This window comes from Schistocerca gregaria, chromosome 4 (genome assembly GCF_023897955.1).
Source record: "Schistocerca gregaria isolate iqSchGreg1 chromosome 4, iqSchGreg1.2, whole genome shotgun sequence".
In the NCBI taxonomy this organism is placed as follows: Eukaryota; Metazoa; Arthropoda; class Insecta; order Orthoptera; family Acrididae; genus Schistocerca; species Schistocerca gregaria.
The window spans coordinates 180,626,669-180,648,869 of record NC_064923.1 but is presented as its reverse complement, the minus strand read 5'-3'; the positions used below and the strand labels follow the sequence as shown (position 1 = coordinate 180,648,869).

General features: G+C 40.6%; 2 protein-coding genes across 3 annotated transcripts in view; one reads left to right on the top strand and one right to left on the bottom strand.

Moving 5' to 3' along the window:
• The window catches only part of LOC126268175 (opioid-binding protein/cell adhesion molecule homolog), a 2,429,635-nt gene that overhangs the window by 785,788 nt on the left and 1,621,646 nt on the right, over positions 1–22,201 (bottom strand). The gene's annotated exons all lie outside the window — the stretch shown is intronic.
• The window catches only part of LOC126268174 (sodium-coupled monocarboxylate transporter 1-like), a 229,533-nt gene that overhangs the window by 17,182 nt on the left and 190,150 nt on the right, over positions 1–22,201 (top strand). Inside the window, exons 4-7 of one of the 2 annotated variants that reach the window (XM_049973769.1) lie at positions 3,011–3,128; positions 3,462–3,529; positions 11,305–11,459; positions 18,368–18,508. The exons of the other annotated variant lie outside the window; for it this stretch is intronic. Coding sequence (XP_049829726.1) covers positions 3,011–3,128; positions 3,462–3,529; positions 11,305–11,459; positions 18,368–18,508 — 482 coding nt within the window. The remainder of the gene's footprint in view (positions 1–3,010; positions 3,129–3,461; positions 3,530–11,304; positions 11,460–18,367; positions 18,509–22,201) is intronic. 2 annotated transcript variants of the gene reach the window in all.

The window sequence follows — 22,201 nt, the reverse complement described above, 5'->3', positions numbered from 1 at the left end:
TGGTTGGGCGAGGCGTCTACCATCATTGCAAGGTGGCTCAAACCCGTGCGAACTCCCCCGTGCCGGCCGGACGCACACAGCTGTGGCCCATGAATTATTTTAAATTGAGGACACTTTCATTCGAAGTGATCGACGGCTCGGAATGAAATACGACACTGCTCATCTGGAAGTCTCTGTCGGTATTGCTGACACACGTCTACCAGTTGGGGACTCAAAAGGGTGTGTACACTGGTTTGCTCGCCGCCAAACAGAAGAACATAACGAGCAACGAAGGACCATCTGGGCGGAATTGCTTGTGCCGTACGAGGCTGATAGTGAAAATTTTGTGTCGAATTCTTCACGTCCGAAGAAACATGGGTTCATCCCTTGTGCCAAATCGAAACAGACGCAAAATTTCCAAGATTGGCGATCTCTTACAGAAGCACGAAATTTAGAGCGGACTTCAATGCGAGATCCTTATAACAGTTTCCACAAGGAAACTTTGTCACGAAACCTGGCAGAAAATCCCAAGAGATTCTGGTCGTATGTGAAGTACGTTAGCGGTTAAAAACAATCAATGCATTCTCTACGTGATAGCAATGGAGATACTATCGACGACAGAGCTGCCAAAGCAGAGTTACTAAATACAGTCTTCTGAAATGCTTTCACAAAAGAAGACGAAGTAAATATTCCAGAATTGGAATCGATAACAGCTGCCAACATCAGTAACGCAGAAGTAAATATCCTCGGAGTAGTGAAGCAATATAAATCACAAAAGCAAGTCTTGTGGTCCAGACTGTATACCAATTAGTTTCCTTTCGGAGTATGCTGATGTATTAGCTCCATACTTAAGAATCATATAGGGCCGTTCGTTCAACGAAAGATCCGTACCCAAAGACTGGAAAGTTGCACAGGTCACACCAATATTCAAGAAAGATTGTAAGAGTAATCCATTAAATTACAGGCCCATATCATGAACGTGATATGCAGCAGGATTTTGGAACATACGTCTGTTCGAAAATTATGAATTACCTTGAAGAAAACGGTCTGTTGACATACAGTCAACATGGATTTAGGAAACATCGTTATTGTGGAACCCAACTATCTCTTTACTAGCATGAAGTGCTCAGTGCTATTGATAAGGGATTTCAAATTGATTCCGTATTTCTCGATTTCCGGAAGCCTTTTGACAACTTATGACACAAGCGGCTTGTACTGAAATTCCGTGGTTATAGAATATCGTATCAGTTAGGTGATTGGATTCGTGATTTCCTGTCACAGAGATCATAGTTCATAGTAATTGACGGAAAGTCGTCGAGTAAAACGGAAGTGATTTCTGGCGTTCTCCAAGGTGGTTTTATAGGCCCTTTGCTGTTTCTTATCTACATAAACGATGTGGGAGTCAATCTGAGCAGCCGTATAAGGTTGTTTGCAGCTGACGCTGTAGTTTATCGACTAATTGTCAGAAGATCAAAACAAATTGCAAAACGATTTAGAAAAGATATCTGAATGGTGCGAAAATTGGCAGTTGATCCTAAATACCGAAAGGTGTGAGGTCATCCACATGGGTGTTGAAAGAGATCTGTTAAACTTCGGTTACACGATAAATCAATGAAATTTAAAGGCCGTAAATTCAACTAAATACCTATCAGTTAGAAGTACGAATAACTTAAATGGGAAGGAACACATAGCACGTTTTGTGTTATCGCGAAATATGGGAGAAAATGTCACAGAAATGACACAGGATTTGGGCGTTGCGACGGAATCTTCTCACGATATTCCAATCACCAACTTTCTCCTTCGAATGCGAAAGTATTCTGTTGACTCTGACCTATATGGGGAGAAACGATGACCACGATAAAATAAGGGGAATCAGAGCTCGCACGGAAAGATATAGGTGTTCGTACTTAACGCGCTCTATAAGAGATTGGAATAATAGAGAATTGTGAAGGTTCGATAAATGTGATTTGCAAAGTATCTATGTAGTTGTAGATATACCGGAAACAAAAGGCAATCGATGAAGTGGTGCAACACAACCCCTCCACCGAAGAACAAAAAAGCACCCTCAGCCGTTACAGTCATCGTGATGGTCCTCTAGGACACTGAAGGGGCTATTCTCTTTGATGTCCTCCCTCATGGTGCTACGAACGAGACTGAAGTGTATTGTGGTACCATCGGGAAATTTAAAGAACAGCTTCAGCGTGTTCGTCGCCACAAAAATCCAAACGAACTTCTCCTTCTCCGTGAGAACGCAAGGCTTTACACAACTCTGCTCACCCGACAAGAGCTCACGTAACTTCATTTGGCCGTTGTTCCTTACCCACCCTACGGCCAGGAGCTCGCACATGGTTCAACGAAGGCTACACCCCACGTGAAGCAGTACGCGAATGATGGGGAGTTTATGGATGCAGCAAGAAGTTAGGTCCGACTTCGACCAGTACAGAGGTACCATTGCGAACATACGAGCCCTCCCAGTATGATGAGATGGAGGCCATCACATTGAACAGAGAGTGTGTTGAAAAAGAGGATTTTGTAGCAAAAAGAGTAGGGAATAATAGGGTGTACTACAAGCCTTAAGAAAGACAACACGCTTACAGAAAAAAAAATCAATTTCATTATTTATCGAACGCCCCTTCGACTTTCGAAACGCATCTAGCTAATTCACTGGTGCCCTCTGAGGTGCCCTTAACATCACTTATCATATGCCAGTTCTCTAAGCAGTGCTAGACTGATGTCATACCTCTAACCGAGAAACGCAACACATAAGCAGTTACAGTCCAGTATACGTAAAATAAAAGTGTGTGGGTACAGTTTACAGACAGTTTCCGTTTTTGGTATTGAATCTTTATCAGCACAAATTAAAAATGTAAAATAAAATATTAGAAGGTCGCAACCCGTGAATCAGCAGTAAGCCCCGACACAGGTGGAGCAAATGTTAAAAGAGCAGAAATTGAAAATAGAAGAATAATAACAGCAAAACGCTTGCAAGAGCAAGGTCCGACTTACAGAGGGACGTGTGCTTCTGTTGCAGTACTTGGAGCGCCGCTTCAGCCGTACGATTCGATTATTTGCATCTGGATTCTTCACCCTCAATCTGGTGCTTCACATGCCTTTGTTCGTGTACATGCCTGCTATCGCACTAAGCCAAGGTTGGTTTTAACAATGAAGCTAACGACAGTGTTTAGTAGTAAAACATCGATCTGCGTTGACAAAAACACGTACAGATACAGTTTCGTTTAAAAAATTTAGCATTGTCTCAGCATAAAGCTGCTACATAAAGCATGTTGTAACGTGTGAGATATATTTTGTAGTTCGGCAGCCTAGTTTCTTGTCGTATGAATAAAATAACGTATTAAACTGAACAGTAAAATCCCTTGTTAGTATTGTACGCATACTGTGTGCATTCCAGACTAAACAGTAGTAGAATAGTAGAACTGTCCTCTACCACCGTCATATTAATCGAATCTTGTTTTTTTTTACAGTGTCTGGGATCAGTGTCCACTGGATCACTCCTCTGGTTTGCATCGTCTGCATTTTCTACACTATGCTGGTAAGTGAATATCGCACGGTGACCTTAAGCCTTATACGTTAGTAGTAAAACCTGACATTGTGGTGGAGAAGTCGACGGTCTTAATGTAATTCATAAAAAAAATGTAAAATCTTTTTACGTATAGACCGCAATTTTCAGATAATAATAACAGCACGATGACAAGTTTCTGTTGTTTTCTATAACCATCTTGAGGTAGTTCAAACTGTAAAAAACGGTGCACAAGCAATGAAAAACTTCACCAGTAACCTTAGTCTTGCAGTGAAATGCAATTATACGCTAGAAAGATTATGGAGATATGCAACTGAAAATGTCATTATGAGAGAGCCAGTTTGTATACCATAATCTCGCAAGATGACGAGAATAAAGAAGGAATAGTGCCAGTTAAATTAGTAAGACTTGCATCACCTGCCAGCGATATTCAATCATGTTAAGGTAAAAAAAATTCAAGCCTGGCTTACAAACGAATTCTCCAGTGCGGCGTGCAAAATAGTTAACTTTATAAAATGTACACAAAACGAAGATTAAAAGTAAAATGCCACATATCCAACCAGCCTGGCACTTCAAAAGTAAGTTGTAGAAAGCAACCGAAACTAATCACTGATAACTGCGGTCTATGCATAAAAACTTTTTGCATTAAAATATTCATTTTCAATTAAAATAATAATAATAATAATGTATCGGCAGTTGCCATGTTTCGCTTATTTTCAAAATGAATTTCTGGGATCTTGGAACTTCGTTCAAGAGTGTGAATTAGTAGGGTCTACACTCTGATATCTATTTGTTTGCATCCTGTACAAATTTAATGGCTAAACGAAGAATTTAATAATAATCAAGTGATGCCTCAATTTAATCTTTCAAGAATTAGAAACAAATTATTTGAACAGCAACAAGTAATTTCTGACCTGAGCATTGCAATGCAATATAGGATGGTAAGTACAAATCGAAAAGTAGTTATCTACGCCTATGTCATAATATTAGGTCTCGAAATCTACACTGCAGTCAGATATCAAATTTCTGCAAATATTTTGAGAAATTAGGGTCACAGGTGAAATCGACTTCGGACTAAAAACTCTGTCTAACATTATCACCATGAATTTAAAACACTATAAAGTTAGCGCTACTGATATCTTGAGAGTCATGGATGAGTAGCTCTTATAGCGTGTAAGTACTCAACTTTTTGTTAAATTGGGAAACCTATTTAAGTATAAACAATTGTAATTCGTTTCGAACACAACCAAACACCCCGTGCACTACTTCAGTTTCGCAAAGAGCGATTCAAGTGGCGACATTATATTAGCCTCGAATCTTGCCTTCATCGTAGGACATTTGATCGCTTCAGATGATATACGGCATTGTAGTACGGGTATGTTATGCACGTTACAGCTTTAGTCTATGCTCCATAAATTTTACACTTATATCGCCAGTGCTGAACTACATTCCAAGTGGAACACATATAGCAATAATTTAGAAATTAAGAATTGGCCCCTTAGACTTAGGAGCTTGGAATTTTATGTACTAAACAACACTGAAAAGTGAGCTAAAAAGCGTTGTCTACAAACAGCAAGTTTTATCGTGTTATGACAAGTTTGCTACAATTTTAGTATTACCACAATTTCAATTAATATGTTCGCGATATACGAGCAGCAGTGGTTGCTGTATAGTATCTGAATGTCTGAGAAAGATCTCTGATTCAAAACTTAGTAATTTATCTTTCTTCCCTTGCTTAAAGTAAACTTCTTCTTGAGTCAATAGTCCTCTAACTAGCTTTTAGCCCGCCACTAACAGCTTTCCTACCTCAAGCTCTTCTTCTCTGAGTAACACTTACAACTTACGTCCTCATTTACAATATTGTGCCCTATAGTGCCATGGAAGCTATTCCCTAATATCTTAATAGATGTCGAATCATCCTGTCCCTTTTTCGTGTCAATGTTTTCCACATTTTTCTTCGCTCACCGATCCTATGGAGAACCTCCACACTTCTTACCTTTCTTGGTCCAAATAATTTTCAACATTCTTCTGTAGCACGAGATTTTAATGACTTCGATTTTCTTATGTTCCTATTTTCCCACAGACAATGCGATTAAAAAAGCTGCAATATTAAAACAGTTTCACGATTCTGCCACTGGAGAGCAAATCAATAAGTACCGATTATGGAACGTTGTGAAGAAAGATGTAGAATATTACATCCGGAAAGTTGTTCAAAGAATAAGTTCACTAGGAAACACATGAGCTTGACTCTAGCGATCGTGGAGTCACCTGACTACACTTTCAAAAGACGTGACATTGACATAGTAGGTCCGTTAAACCACATGGACATGAAGAATAACTACATCTTACGTTTCAGGATGAGCTGATGAAGGTTGCTGTAACTGGACCCATTGAAAGGCAAAATGCCGATGCAATAGGAAGGGTGCTAATTGAGAACATTGTACTGAGATATGGAATACTTCAGTATTTTGACATGAAAAGTAATTTCATGAGTGAGACTATGAAAAGAGTATGTAAACTACTGCTTATCGAGAAGATACAGACAACTAGTTACCACCCTCAAACAAACGGAGCGTCAGAGAGGTCACATCGAACATTAACGTGGATGCTGCTACACTATGTAAATAGAGCTCAGACATATTGGGACAGTTGGGATCCAGCCACGGATTTTTTGTACAATACAACACCGCATTACATGATAGGCTGTACGTCACATGAACATACCTTTGGAAGAACAGGTAACATTCCAAGGACACTACAGAACGATTCGGCTGGAGTGAGATATAATTTTGATGATGATATGAAAGTGCTAAAGGAGTGCATGCCAGAAATGCACTTATGAGCAAGAACACAGAATGAGCAATGTAAGAAAAAAAAAAGTTGTGTTATGATAAGACCCTGGATCCTAGGGACTCCGTTGTAGGGATAACGTTCTATTTTTGATGAGAGCATACGACGGGACAAATTTCGTAAGTTAGATACACAGTGGCGAGGTCCATACACAGTGGTATGAACAAAGGCTCCTAATGTAGTAGTCTCTCTGAAGCGAAATAAATATCTCACAGCACACTCCAAGAGATCGAATGAGTCTTCTAACTCCAGATATCAGCGTCGTACTGCTTCTTCGGTGTTATCCTGCCACTCATTGGGGTTGAGCAAACCACGTAAGAGCCATACATGCAAGTGACTACGCTCCATTCGTCATCTGGACTATTTTATGACAATAGGGGTCGAGTGAAAATTTATAGTGTAACGTGGAAAAAATGTGAATTATTTTAATTTAGGGAAACAGAGAAATTTGATGGCACTGAGGTTCTCGCGAGACGAGCAATCGGCTATTGTAAAGTCAGGTTGTGCGTTATTGAATGTAAGTGCAACAGAGTGTAACAGTGCTGTACTTGCGTTAAAATGGCATCTAGGAAAAACAGAAAAGGCACTCGGTATGACTGGGCTTTTGGCATGGCATGAAATCCATATAAATAAATGATAGATCTTTAATTTCCTGGGGGAGGTCAGTAACGTTTTGTTCTGAACACTAGATGAAGATGACGCCAGTTAGTCTAAGGCGAAATATATGTCTTAGGTGAAAAAAAACAGCTACTCCGACTTTCGAAGGAAAAAGTGACAACAGTTAAAACAATCTTGACTAGCTTTAATTAAATCCACAGAAAAAACAGAGAAATTGTCACATGTGGAATTAAACAATTTAGCAGTTTAGCCGGTACATAGTAGAATTTGAGGACAGTACTGACAAACGGTTACAGAAAGCCGTCATTTTGATCACAGTTAACAGGTGATGCAACTGATGGTCGTTTTCAGTGAGCAAGAACGGGAACATGATATGTATCAGCGATTGTAAAGGCTCAGAAAGGTATTATAGATCCGCACTTGATCAATCCAGTTTATCTACCTAGAACTACTAAAAGGTGACATAAAAGACAAACGGTTTCCTGTCGAATTGCGGTAGACAGAGGGGTCCAGTTAGTGAGAATCAGTGTTCTCTCTGTTTTCATTGCTGGAAACATCTTAAATTATGTATTGAATGTCACGCCAGTAGAGAATGACGTGTATAACATTTATACCGTTACCGTCAGAAGAGTTCGGAACGAGACATGTATTTACGTATATTGCCCCCACTGCTAACTAAAGAGACGAAACGTCGGTACCTGAAGTTAAATAACAAGCAGTTACAGTGTAAGACTTTAGATCAGAGCCTCAGAATATGCAAACATTTACTCATAATTTTGTTCACTGATAACGTAAGAAATGAGAGGGTTCTGCGCAGAATCAGATAGGGAAGGAATGTGAGGAAAACACCGAGTAGGAGACGGGACAGAATGATAGAACGTCTATTAAGACATCAGGGGATTACTTCTGTCGTACTAGAGGGAGCTGTAGAGGGCAAAAACCGCAGAGGAAGGCAGAGACTGGAATATATCCAGCAAATAATTGAGGACGCAGGTAGCAAATCCTATTCCGAGATGAAGGGGTTGGCACAGCAGAAGAATGCAGTTCATGGCGGGCCGCATCAAAACAGTCAGAAGACTGACGACTGAAAATCAAAATTATCATAAAAAGTCTGCGGCTAAGGTGCTGCAACCACTGCAAGAAATTTCAAAGAAATGCTTGCGGAAGCTAATAGTGTTAAAACAAAGTCTGTAGACACCATTAAGTAATAATGCATGGTTGTTTGTTTCACCGGTAGACGAAGGCGTTACCATCATCTGCCATGATGGAAGTCCCAGAGATATCATGCTCCGAGGCACAGGAAATATAAAATTTTTCGCTGAACGTCCCGAGTATGCAGCTCAGATGGAAATGAAGTCTGAACATATAATACGAACAAATGTCTCCTATAGTGAAATTGTGTCGAACTTAAGCATAGAAATATATTGCTGCCTAGTGAATATTTGGAGGAAGAATGTAAATGAACGTAAGCTGAAATTGCCAGAACAATCAACCATTAGGCAGTGTGATGACCTAAAAGCTGCAGGATGCAAGTTGGATGAGTTATAAAATGAGACTGAATACTAGAAGAGAAATGCCTTCAGCAGCTTCTAGTAAAGTAATTTACCTTTCTGGAGTTTCGTGGGCTCTTGCGTATTAATTACTGTACTATGTTGTCTATGCAGATATTGTAAATTTTGCTGAGACTGTTTTAAATTTGTGTGCATAACAATGGTTGACGATTGTTGTAGAAAAATATGTGTTAACACTACCGTAAGCCAGCGCTCAGAGAGGGATGTTGTCAGGTACCGTCGTACGAGAAACACATCTAGAGGCAGTGAAGAGATACCTGTTGACAGATCTCTGGTGCATTGCATCCAGTCACAGTCCCGAATGCTAACGTACCTTTTCATGCGCCAATAGAAGCTTGCGATGTCAGTAGCTCACTGTAACCACCAGTTATTTATTTTACAAGTAGCGAGCGAGACGGTAATGGAACACAGTATTTGACAAGCATCCATCCCGACAGTTACAAATTCAGGACCTTATCAACAGTGAGCACGAACTCAGTGAAACTGCCGCAACTACATTACGATAATTTTTTTAGTAAATCGGTTTCACCAGTCTCACCCAGGCCACACACTTTCCACGGAAATACCTCATTTGTTGCACAATAGTATTCTTTCATTAAATTTGCGTTTTTCCATGCACGTCACAAACTGGATACATGTACGGTAAATAACAACTTGGCAGTTGGCCGTACGTGCCCTCCAACGGGGCCCAGAAAGCTGTTAAAAAGTACTTTAGGACGGGTTTCCATGGTTTGGTCATATAAACCTCATGCTAAAGTGGTTTAGGACCGCTTAACGTAACCAGATATTAATTTTAATTGTTCTGTCGCCAAAGCCAGTGGAGTAAGCTGCAAGGAACGACATGGAGCTTCTTATGGCAGTAATCTATTTCATGCATGCTATCAGCAATCACATTTTGGATAAATTTAGGAACCTCGGAAATAGCCAACATTCTATCTTCATAAAGGAAAAACCCAGCCGTTTTTTCGATGTATGCAATTCAACAAGTTCCGTGACCCTCTCTCTCCATATATAATCACTCTTGCGATACAGTGAACAGTAATACACTACACGACAAGAAACAGAAGAACTACTTAAACAAAGCGAAAATCTCGGAAATTAGTTACACTGAGTCAATAAAGCTAAAAGAATTTATAACAACAGGGTAAGTGCGAGAGAAAATCACGGAGGAAACGAGGCACGCTCTTTATTAGTTGGCGAATGCCCTAACCGAGAATAACACGTTTGAAGTTGAGCACTGTATTACGAGAGTTAGACCTTTAATAGCGGCATGCATGCAATATAGACGCAACGCAACGGATTCAACCAATTTAATATATGGTTCAAACGGCTATAAGCGCTATAGGTCGTCAGTCCCCTAGACTTAGGACTACTTAAACCTAACTAACCTAAGGACATCACACACATTCATGCCCAAGGCAGGATTCGAACGTGCGACCGTAGCAGCAGCGCGGTTACGGACTAAAGCGCCTAGAACCGCTGGGAATTCAGGTGATACCACACGTTAGTTCATACCGTCTCTTCCCGTCATCCCTTATCACAGAGCAAGCGTGAATGAGCTCTCACTTCTTACATCTCTTGCATGTGCAGTTAGGAGAAGAATACTGCTCTGTGTAGTTGACGATCTGATGAAGTTATGTCACGGTGTTTCCGAAACATGAACAACAGAGCTGAATAAAAACTGAATGCACCAGAGGGCGTGCAGCACGACACTATCATTAATATCTCCATCAGGCTTATGGGTAATCCGTATTGCCGTATGGAATAGTGGCAAGATGAGTGACCGTCGTATCGCGTAAATGGACAAAGATCGACGACAAACGATTTGCAAGGTGGCCTGAGAGAAAGGATTGGAGCATATGACTGCTTCACGTTCTGAAGGAACTCTTGGGCATGAGAAAAAAATCCACCGAATGATGGAGCAGTGGCTACGATTCAACGCTATTCGTAATTCTCGGGAAGCTAGGAACGTGAGGCTTTCTCACGCCTTATCATTACCCTGGCTGAGACATGGGCGAAATCGTACGGGCCACAACTGAAATGTTAATGATTCCAATCATGCCGTCATTACATTCGTCAGAATCTCAGCAAAGTGGAAATTAGGTCTATTTTTCATTCTGTTGTACAACTGTGATGGTGTTATCCTAACGCATACCATTCCCCAACCGCATGCATTCATTGCGGTGTGTTATTGACCGTCTTTGGAACAAAATCTGCTACCTACTTTGAGAAAGAAGTACGGCACTTTTAGTATAACCCACCAATCAGTTTCCACGAAATGTCAGGGTACATACAACGCGAGTTGTGATTGTTCTACTCGATCGACGGCACTGTGGAAGCGCTGTACCATTGACCATACTACACGGATTTAGGCGCTTGCTACTCTGACTGTATAGCAGACATGTTACACAGATTCGTAGGGCAGTACAACCGCTCCATTTTAACTATTAACAAACCTAGCTCTGATAAAGGTCTTCTCCATCTTCCACACTGCTGGCAACTAGTTAAAGGCAAAGCTAGTGACTACTTTGTAGGACAGTAAAACACTGAAACTTGTTAATGCGTCCTACCTCTTGTAAATAAATATTTGCTCATTTCGAAGATCTGACACTCTTATGTTAGAAGTTAAAAACAATGAAACGGCTTGGATTTCAGCAACAAATGGCTGTGATTTCTTTTGTGTGTCTGCTCGCTGATGTGAAGTCCTTGGTGAAGGGGGGTAGTCTACTGAATTCATTTGCGGTGCAGGGCGGCCTGAAGGCGGTGGTGTGGACGGACTTCCTGCAGAGCGGAGTCACGCTGGCAGCCTTCATCGCGGTGCTTATCCTGGGGGTGGTGAGCGCCGGCGGCTTCGCAGAGGTGTGGCGGGCCGCCGACGAGGGCGGCAGGGTCTCCTTCTTCGTGTGAGTAAGCAAAGTGCCATACTGTACAATATCGTAGCAGGTAGGCGATTAGATAATAGTCTTTGCAACAAGTCCATCTTTAATGGGATGATATTCTCAGAGGGTTAAATTACATCTGGCGTAACTGGACTTTTGTTTCAGGCAGCGATTCAAATTCCTCACCTGGCTTCCTCACCTACAGCACAGTCACAAGATCTCAAGCTGAGTAGCCGTAGAGGAGACGCTCGGTCATGTGAAAAGTTGTATTAAGAAATATCTGCTCCTGGCCTCTAGCTGCTGAGCCTTAGTCTGGTTAAATGGAAAAGAAAGATAACAGAAAACACATGTTTCCAGCATGTATGGGAATTCGATGTACTGCCTACCCTTCTTCTCCTTATGATCTCTGTCCATCTTTTCCTCGCTCTCTCTTTGTTCATCTCCACCTCCGTCCTCCTCTCTCTTTGCGTCATTTTCTCCCTCCCTCACTCTCAATCTCCTGTTTTCTCTGTCTCCCTCCGTCTCTCTGTCCATCACCTCCTTTCATGTAAATTTTCCCTTCTCCCTCTCTCTTCATCTTCCTCCTTCTGTCACTCTCTTTCTGTTCATTACCTCCTACTCCACTTTTATGTCCATCTTCTACTGCCCCATTTTCTCCATCATCTGCCAGCCCCTCTCTCTGTCCATCTCCGTCTTCCCACTTTTTTCTCCTTTTTCTCCCACCCAGCCGACCAGTGTGGCCGAGCGGTTCTAGGCGCTTCAGTCTGGAACCGCGCGACCGCTAGAGTCGCAGGTTCGAATCCTGCCTCGGGCATGGATGTGTGTGCTGTCCGTAGGTTAGTTAGGTTTAAGTAATTCTAAGTTCTAGGGAACTGATGACCTCAGAGGTTAAGTCCCATAGGCTCAGAGCCATTTGAACTATCTCCTACCCATCTGTTCATCTCCGCTTCCCCCATTCTTTGGCATCGTTTATTTTTATTGCTCATTCAGATTACGTGGTAGTATTCCAGTCATAACCTAATAAGGCATATATAGAGCTTACGTGTTTGCTAACAAATATTTAATGTAAATCGTTGAAGAACGTTTCGAGAATTTTGGTTCAGATGTTTCCTCTTTAAACTTTACGTATTTAGTAAACAGGTAAAGGCAAACACGAGCGTACACCGATAAAACGTTGTGTCACTATTTCGAAACAATCGGTGAAGAATTTTCGAAGATTAACGATTTTGAACAAATGGACATTTACGTTTTGATTTATGTAGATAAACATGCTGGTGTTTTTATACAGTCACTGCAGTAGTACACAAAAGTAAAGGCGTATTCGAATGCACTATTGTCTTGAATTTCAAATGAATCTGTGAAGAGCTTTCGGAAATTTATGATTTTGAACAAATGAACATGAAGTGTTTGCAAACTTCTTTATTAATGCACATGTATTTGGATACTATATGGCGCTCCAGTAGTTGCACAAAAACGTGCACGTTTTAGAATACAACGTTGTACCAAAATTTCAAAGAAATCGGTGAAGAATTTTCCGAAGTTTCCGGTTCTGTACAAACGAACATTTATATTTTTATTTATATAGATAGTTATTGTTATTGTTATTGTTATTATTATTATTATTATTATTATTATTATTATTATTATTATTATTATTATTAATTATTATTATTACGGAATTAATTAATATAACTATCAATTAACAACGTTTTACTGCAATCTTATTATCTTCTGCCAAGCTTTTCTAGTTAGTGTATCCTCTTTGCGTGTACCGTTATGCTGCATTATTTCGTTGACGCTGTCATTGCAAGAAAATCTGCAAGGTGGTTTCAAGTCAAAATTTTTCGTAGGCCACAGATGATCAGATGTAGCACAATAACAATTTTCTTTCAGTTCTGTTCCCTATCACAGTTTCATTTCCCATCACTCTAGTTCTTACTTCATCGTTAGCTTTTTCCTACATTCTTGATAGTGTGGCGCTCCTTCGTAAACGATGGGTTTCTGCAGTTGTCAGCCTTTTCTTGGATTTCAGCACTTAACACCCGTAGTTCTCATCCACAGCTTAGGACCGATTCAACCACTAGCCTATCCGCTATTTTCTATTAGTTGTTAGAAATATTCTCGGCTTATAAAAAAGAATTAATGCACCCCATTACTTTTCTGCTTCGTTGTATACTATAACATATTTCCATATTACCCAATCCACTTTTGTAAATCTAAGCCACTAGATATTTAATCTTCTGCCATTACTGAACCATCATTGACGTGAACCTCAAAACTAGTGTCCTAATGTATCCAGTCTCTTCCGAAAAAGAACTTAATATTCTAGAGTTAATTTGTTTTTATTTACTTTGTTACATATAAATATTAATTTATATATTCCTTTTCGGATAAGTTTTAAAGTTATTAACCTATAATTACCAGTTATTCCGTTTTTATCAGTCCCCAGTTGTCATATTTCTGACTTAAACGTATCATGAACTCAAGATCGTATTCACATCGTCACAGAATGGATTGATCAAGAGAAATGCTTTACGAAAACAACTGCACATCGCCCTAATGTTTTTCCAGTTTGCGAGGCTTCCCTTTACATTTTCGAGCCTCAGGAAGTTTTTATGGAGAACAAGTATTTGATATGAGGGCTTACTACCCTAGGACGGTTGACTTCATTACGTCTAAAGAGACAATCTTCTAAGATAAGACTTTGCTAAGAATTAGCAATAAATTAACCATCAGCCATTAAGGAAACACTGTAAACGCTAATGAATGTGAGTTTGGTCTAATAGCAATTCGATTTTAGACAGAATATTCGTCCTACCGTTGCGAGAAGACTCACGTTAATTGTGGGCGAGAGGTTTATAGAAAATGGAAGAGATTGATATACAGGGTGTCCCACTAATCTTGACAGCCCTTAATAATTGTTTGTCCAGATGAAAATTACAAAATGTTTCAAGCAAATGTTCTTTAACCGTCTGGGGGACAGCAATCAGCATTATTGCTTTCGTTGTAACTTTGTTTTTTACTAAGTCATAAACAGCAGTATGACTTTTTTAAATGGCACCCTGTGTTTTTAATTCGGTAATTCATTTCCTCTCCTAAAGACTTATTTAAAAGTGTGTCGCTGAGACATAATGTACCTTCCAAAATCGACCTTCACTGGGACGATCACATAAAACAAGATGGCTATTCATATCCGAAATCGAGGTATGCTAAATAAAAACCAATGGGATTGCGACTGACTGCTGTGTGCCGCTGCTTCCTTATACTCTACGGAAGAGCCTCCACAACAGATCCCTATGGAATTAAAGTTGGTACAAAGTAGGAAAAGTAGACGCCAGACTTCATAGGGAGAATCTTAAGAAAATGAAACTCATCCACGATGAAAGTGGCTTATAAGGTAATAGTTCAAACGATTCTTGAGTGTTGTTTAACAATATGCTACCCTTGCCAGGTACGTAATGGGATCGTTTTGTCAGTGCGAGAAAGTTCACAGGAACATTCAACAAACGTCAGTGGCAGACGCTACGAGAGAGATGTAGTATACTAGTGAAAATCCGAAAGAAAACTTCCCGAAAAGAGCCGGACCACACATTATCTCCTCCAAAATACATATCGTGAAATAACCAGAGGAAGAGAATTTGAGAAATTTGAGGTAATACAGAACTTACCGACAGTCGTTCTTCCCATGAGCCATTCGAAAGTGAAACAGGATACGAGGGATCAGTTAATGGAAACAGAAGCCACACAACATAGGCTGCAAAATAATTCATGAAGGACATAAAAATTTCACTAGCCCTGCAAAAAGAGCTTTCCTGGCCAAGAGAAGTTAACCAGTATCAATCGCAGGTCTTAATTTGAAGAAGAAAGTTCTGAGAATGTGCTTTTGGGGCGCATCATTGTATGGTATTGAGACATGGACTGTGAGAAAACGAGAACAGAAGAGAATCGAAGCCTTGCCGATGTGAGGCTAGAGAAGAATGTTGAAATTTATGTGGACTGATAAGGTCAGGAATGAGGAAGTATTCTGCAGAATCGTCGATGAAAGAAGTACATGGAAAGCATTGAGTAGAAAAACGGCTAGGATGAGAGGACATCTATTAAGATATTCGAAAGTTACTTCGGTGGTTCAAGAGGGAGAGTAATGTCTGTAACCAGACTAGAATACACTGAAGCGACAAAGAGATTAGTATAGGCATGTATATTCAAGTACAGAATAAGGCGCTGTAGTCGGCGACGCCTACATAAGACAAGTGCCTGGCGCAGTTGTTAGAACAGTTACTGCTGCTACAATGACTGGTTATCAAGATATTAGTGAGTTTGAACGAGACGTTTAGGCCTACTCGTGTGCCTTTGATGACTTTACGACACAAAGCTTTATGCTTCGCGTGGGCCCGTCAACACTGAAATTGGACTGCTGAGTACTGTGAACTTGTTGCCGGTTTGGACGAATCTGGTTTCAGATCGTATCGAGCGGATGGACGTATATAGAAATGGAGACAACCTCACGAATCCATGGGCCCTGCATGTCAGCACGGCAATGTTCTTTGGTGGGGGCTCTATAATGGTATGGGGCGTGTGCAGTTATATGGGACACCTGATACTTCTAGATACGACTCTGACAGGTGACATGTACGAAAGTATCCTGTCTGATCGGTTGCATCCATTCATGTCCATCGTGCATTCCGACGGACTTGGGCAATTCGAGCATGTCAATATGACATTCTGCACGTCCAGGATTGCTACAGAGTGGCTCTATTAATACTTTTCTGAGTTTAAACACTTCCCAGACATGACCATTATTGAGCATATCTTTGATGCCTTGCTACGTGCTATTCTGAGGGGGTCTCCAACCCCTCGTACGCTTACGGATTTATGGACAGCCCTACAGGATTCATAGTTTCAGTTCTTTCCAGCACTTCTTCAGGCATTAGTCGACTCCTTGCCACGTCGTGTTGCGCACTTGTACGTGCTCCCGGAGGCCCTTCACAATATTAGGCAGGTGTACCAGTTACTTTGACTCTTCAGAGTATATCCGTCATATGACTGAGGTCGCAGTTTGCAAGTGCTACCATCCAGAAGAACTAGAAAATATCCTTGCCCCAAAATACACTTCCGGTCATTAAAATTGCTACACCACGAAGACGACGTGCTACAGACGCAAAATTTAACCGACAGGAAGAAGATGCTGTGATATGCAAATGATTAGCTTTACAGAGCATTCACACAAGGTTGGCGTCGGCGGCGACCCTACAACGTGCTGACATGAGGACAGTTTCCAACCGATTTCCCATACACAAACAGCACCAGACCGGCGTTGCCTGGTGAGACGTTGTTGTGATGCCTCGTGTAAGGAGGAGAGATGCGTACCATCACGTTTCCGACTTTGATAAAGGTCGAATTGTAGCCTATTGTGATTGCGGTTTATCGTATCGCGACATTGCTGCTCGCGTTGGTCGAGATCCAATGACTGTTAGCAGAATATGGAATCGGTGGGTTCAGAAAGATAATACGGAACGCCGTGCTGGATCCCAACAGCCTCATATCACTAGCAGTCGAGATGATAGGCATCGTATCCGTATGGCTGTAACGGATCGTCCAGCCACGTCTCGATCCTTGAGTCAACAGATGGGGTCGTTTGCAAGACAACAACCATCTTCACGAACTGTTCGACGAAGTTTGCAGCAGCATGGACTATCAGTTCGGAGACCATGGCTGCGGTTACCATTGACGCTGTATCACAGACAGAAGCGCTTGCGATGGTGCACTCAACGACGAACCTGGGTACGCAAATGGCAAAACGTCATTTTTTTGGATGAATCCAGGTTCTATTTATAGCATCATGATGGTCGCATCCGTGTTTGGCGACATCACGGTGAATGTACATTGGAAGCGTGTATTCGCCATCGCCACACTAGCGCATCACCCGTCGTGATGGTATGGGGTGCCACTGATTACACGTCTCTGTCCCCTCTTGTTCGCATTAATGGCACTTTGAACAGTGGACATAACATTTCAGATGTGTTACGACTTGTGGTTGTACCCTTCGTGGGCAACTGTACCTGTGCACGCCATGCAATCTCTGTCTGACTCAATGCGCAGGCGTATCAAGGCCGTTATTACGACAAGAGGTGGTTGTTCTGGGTACTGATTTCTCATGATCTACGCACCCACACTGCGTGAAAATGTGATTACATGTCAGCTCTAGTATAATATATTTGTACAATGAATACCCGTTTATCATCTGCATTTCTTCTTGGTGTAGCAATTTTAATGGCCAGTAGTGTATGAGGAAAGTGCTAGATGAGTTTTCAGAATGCATTGAGCTGATTCGACGGCAGTTTTGTGGATTACTTCTGTACTCCGCTAAAGGACGCATGTGATGCATGCTTCCTTCTGGTCACTGGGTTGTTTTTTGTTCAAGTGATCTGCGGCATGATATCGTTAAAATGGAACCTAACGCAGCGTCATGTTCTGTATAGAATGCAATAGGGATACCATGGGTCAGAGGAGGCATATTCAATTGCAGTGATTTTTTCTGTTTCTCAACGAGTTTGTCAGTAACATCTATATCACTTATTTTCTGTGGTTATTGGAGAAGTGAAATGGGGCAATATTTTTATGTCTTCCATTGTAAAGAAAACTTTGACAACGTAGATCAGCATTCTTGGTATTGCTTTGATAGACTTAATTTCAATTACCGAATGTATTTTATAATAACTGTCGGCGAAGTTGTTCTCATCCAAAGTTAACGGTGTGATCCACTTTTACGCTTAGCGATGTATCATGTAAGTGATTATCTTTGCTTACTCATTAGTTGTAGCCTTTATGGTCATAATATTTAGTCAATGCACTTTGAATATTTTTCCTGTATATTTTGCAATTGCCAGGACGTGGCTGCATGCTAAATGCCTTTTCGCCCCTTTTGTCTGCAGGATGACCCCGGACCCATTCGTTCGCAGCTCTTTCTGGGCAGTGGTGATCGGCGCGACGGCATCAATCGTGGGAGGCTGCGCCGTCCACCAGGGCATGGTGCAGAAGTTCATGTCGTTGCCGGATCTGGCAGCTTGTCGAAAGTGAGTTTTGCCAGAGGTTGAGAGGAACCCACACACCCAGCCCAGAGCACTAACACCCTCCTATACATTGCCACTAGATACGGAGGTGGCTTGTTCATGTCCCGATTGTCGATTGCGCAAAGAATTTTTACCACTAGTATCTGGGTGGGAAGGAAAAGAAGGTAGCAGCGTGAAGTTTCTGATCACCAGATTTCACACCAGTGTCCTGGATTAACTCCCAAATCCCTCCGCATGTCTCATAGAGGCACTTGACACTGTTGTTGATGATCGGTCCGTCAATATTAGGATTTTCAGTCTGCCCATCCCTTTGGAGTGAATCTATAGGGGCAGGATATGTGCCAGCACCAGGTTTCGTTCTTTCCTAGCAACAGACACTTGACAGTATACTGAACAAGAAATATTTAAAAACTTGATATTTCATAACAAATTGGAGGAGTGCAACATCAAACTATCTTCAGTACTGTCTAGCCTAGAACGACAATGCAGAATACTCTTGATGATAACTTCCCTAACTTTATGGGAACATATGAAAATGGGTGACAGTTCTGTATATCAAAATGGAACACTATAGTAATGGATATGGATTTTTCCAAAACGGTAGTTTTTTGTTAGTGAATCCCATAGGAGAAAAGATCTGAGAATTCCATGATAAGTTTCAACGACGCACACAAAGTACTCAACCACAAAGTATGTATCACTTGGGATAAATCAGAAAAATACCATAAATTATTTCTTATATTCAAAAATGTTCAAATGTGTGTGAATTCCTAAGTGACCAAACTGCCTACGTCATCGTCCCTAGACTAACACACTACTTAAACTAACTAATGCTACTAACAACACACACAGCCATGCCGGAGGGACGACTCTAACCTCCGGCGGAAGAGGAGCTCAGTCCGTGTCGTAACACTTCAAACCGCGCAGCTTTCTTAGATTCAGGAAACAGATAAAAGATATAGAGATCTAGTTCTCAAACTGTACTTGATAATAAGTTGGTATTGATGAAGAGTAGACGCGAAACAATATAGTTAAGAAGAGACCCCATACTACCAATTGGAGCAATGCTTAACTAAGAGATAACGAGCTCATGAGAGGTTTTTACTATGGTGGACATAACGGCCAAGACATTCTACCAGAAATTGCGGGGAACATAATACAAAAGCTGAAATAAAGGTATCTTGAAATCGTTGTGAGAATTAATTTAAGTAAATTTATAGTTGCAAAATTTAATTCAAGCAAAACTAAAAAAAAAAAATAAAAAACTGCAAAGAACGAGAAATAAAAATTTACATGTATTCGTATGCATGGATGGCAGGTTGCACTGAGAAATATCAGCCAGATGTTAAAAGTTTCAAAAGCAGAGTGGCCAGTTGAAAATGGGATTAAAACAAGAAAGTAACAGCTTAAAAGTAAACTTATTTACTGAAAACTAGATGCATCTTAGAGTAACATAGAGGACACTAACAAAAATTTGCATCAAGAATCACAATAAACTCTAGATGAAAGAGTTCACAGGTGGCATGGAAACATTAAAATGTTCCATAAAATGTAAAAAAATTATGAAGATTTGAACGAAGAGCGGGATATATGGTAGTGTGTGACTTTCATAGAACACTACAGTTTACGACTCAGTCAATGCAATAGAAGTCAATGAGTCATCTTGAAACCAGTGCATACTTTTGTAATGAAGCATTTAATATGCAGTTCAAACTCAGTAACGAGTATTCATGGAAAAGTCACCAAGCTTACTTTTATGAGTGAAAAATAAAATTAAAAACTGCACGATTACGATATCGGTTCTAGAAATATTTACGTGTCATTGGACAAAAAGGTATCAAAGGTAATTAGAATAAAATTTTAGTTGAGGGTATGGTGAAAGACTCGGGGCAGACTGATAGGGTAGTAATAATACCAAAATGTCACGTTCTTGAAATAAAAAGAGATCTTTGTTAAGGATACATTATTTTACACTAAAAGCTATCTTGATAACTCTACAGCGTGACTCTCATTAAAATTTAAAAACCTCTAAAGTGACGTAGAAGACGCTGAGACAAGTGATTTATTATGAGGCACGTGGGGTCGAAAATGTCGTAAATACCTCAAAAGTCACATGTTCAACAGTTCTCATCCATCTTGGGGTATTTTCCTAGCTTTGCGAGACAATGTGTGTAATAATAAATCACTTTTCACATCATCGTCTACGTCGCTTTGGAGGTTTCTCAGCGTCAGGGTCAATAACAATCACCTTATATAGTTATCAGTATCGCTTTTACTGAACAATGGTGCATGCGTTGTCGAATATCTCTCTTTATTTCAAGAACGTGAGAGTTCTGTATTATTACCACCATATCAATTTGTCTCAGGGCCATATACGTCGCTTCGTGGTTTTTTAAACTTTAATAACAATCACTCTGAACGGTATGTGACACAGGATAAGGAAATTGGAGTAATACTTAACGGGTACGATCTCACAGCTAGTAGCATACTAAGGTTGTTAATTTCTCACTCTGGGTGGTCAGCTTAGTTTGTAGTTGGCGTCAGAAATGTGTTAAAACCACATAGGCGTTAATCGTCAACTGATGAGGTGTCCTGAGGTTTCGGGCGCCGATCTTCCAGGCTAGCGCTGTGCTGTCGCGCATCAGGTAGATTGTGATCCATAGATCTGTACTCCTGCAGGTACACTAAAACACCGCGGGTATTGTAATGGTACTTGAATTACGTAACCGTTGCGGCATCTCAACTTAACCTCTCGATACCAGCAACATTCTACTGTTTTTCTGTAAAATGGTTGACATATTTCTGAGACAACATTCAGATTTGATTTCATTACTGTAGAGGTACTTTGATACATCGATATGTTTATATTGCAATGATATTATTCTTATGCGTATTGTTTCTTTTGTCACTATGACCTCTGACGTACTTGTAACTCTTGATTTTTTGGCGCGTATGCGATTATTAGTTGTTAGAGAGTCGGACCTTGAGAAGGTCAAGTCTTGGACGTTATGTTGAAAAGACGCATATTGTAGTCAGCTTATAAAATGTGAATTTTAACAGTGAGGAAGATATTTTCAAGTATGTTTTGTATTGTGAAGTGATGTTTTGTGTGTTACGTGATACTGCAGCAAAAGTAATAAAAAAGAAGTGTAACTTAAATTCGGAGTGCTGATTACTTTTCTACATCACCATTGTCCCGCAAAAGTGTAATCTTCAAGAATGGTTTGTGAAGCGCATCTACAGAACTTTTGAATATCGCAGAATAAAACCTAGGCCTCTTTGCATCCGAACTTGGAATCATCACCACCTAGATTTTCGACCATTGAGCCATGATTTTACAACGAGACCAGCGTGGGAAACACGAAAATATGAGTGCATAGTTTATTTATTATTACATCAAATGACTTTATCAACTGTGACTAATGACACCTGCAACATAATAACTTGGTTGTTGCCCGAAAATGCAGTATTTAGCAGCGTGAGCAACACCACAAACGTTATTTAATTTTGACCTTTGTTGTGGTAGGCTGCAGCCAAGTCGTGGTCTCAATTTCTACAAACGAGTTGATGCGGTAGAATAAACCATGCAAAAATATACCATGCAAAGACCAAATTCTTAAGTGGGGTCATCACCAGATGGGTATGGGGCAGACTAGTAAACTTCATAAACTACGACGTAGTGCGACCGGAGTGGTG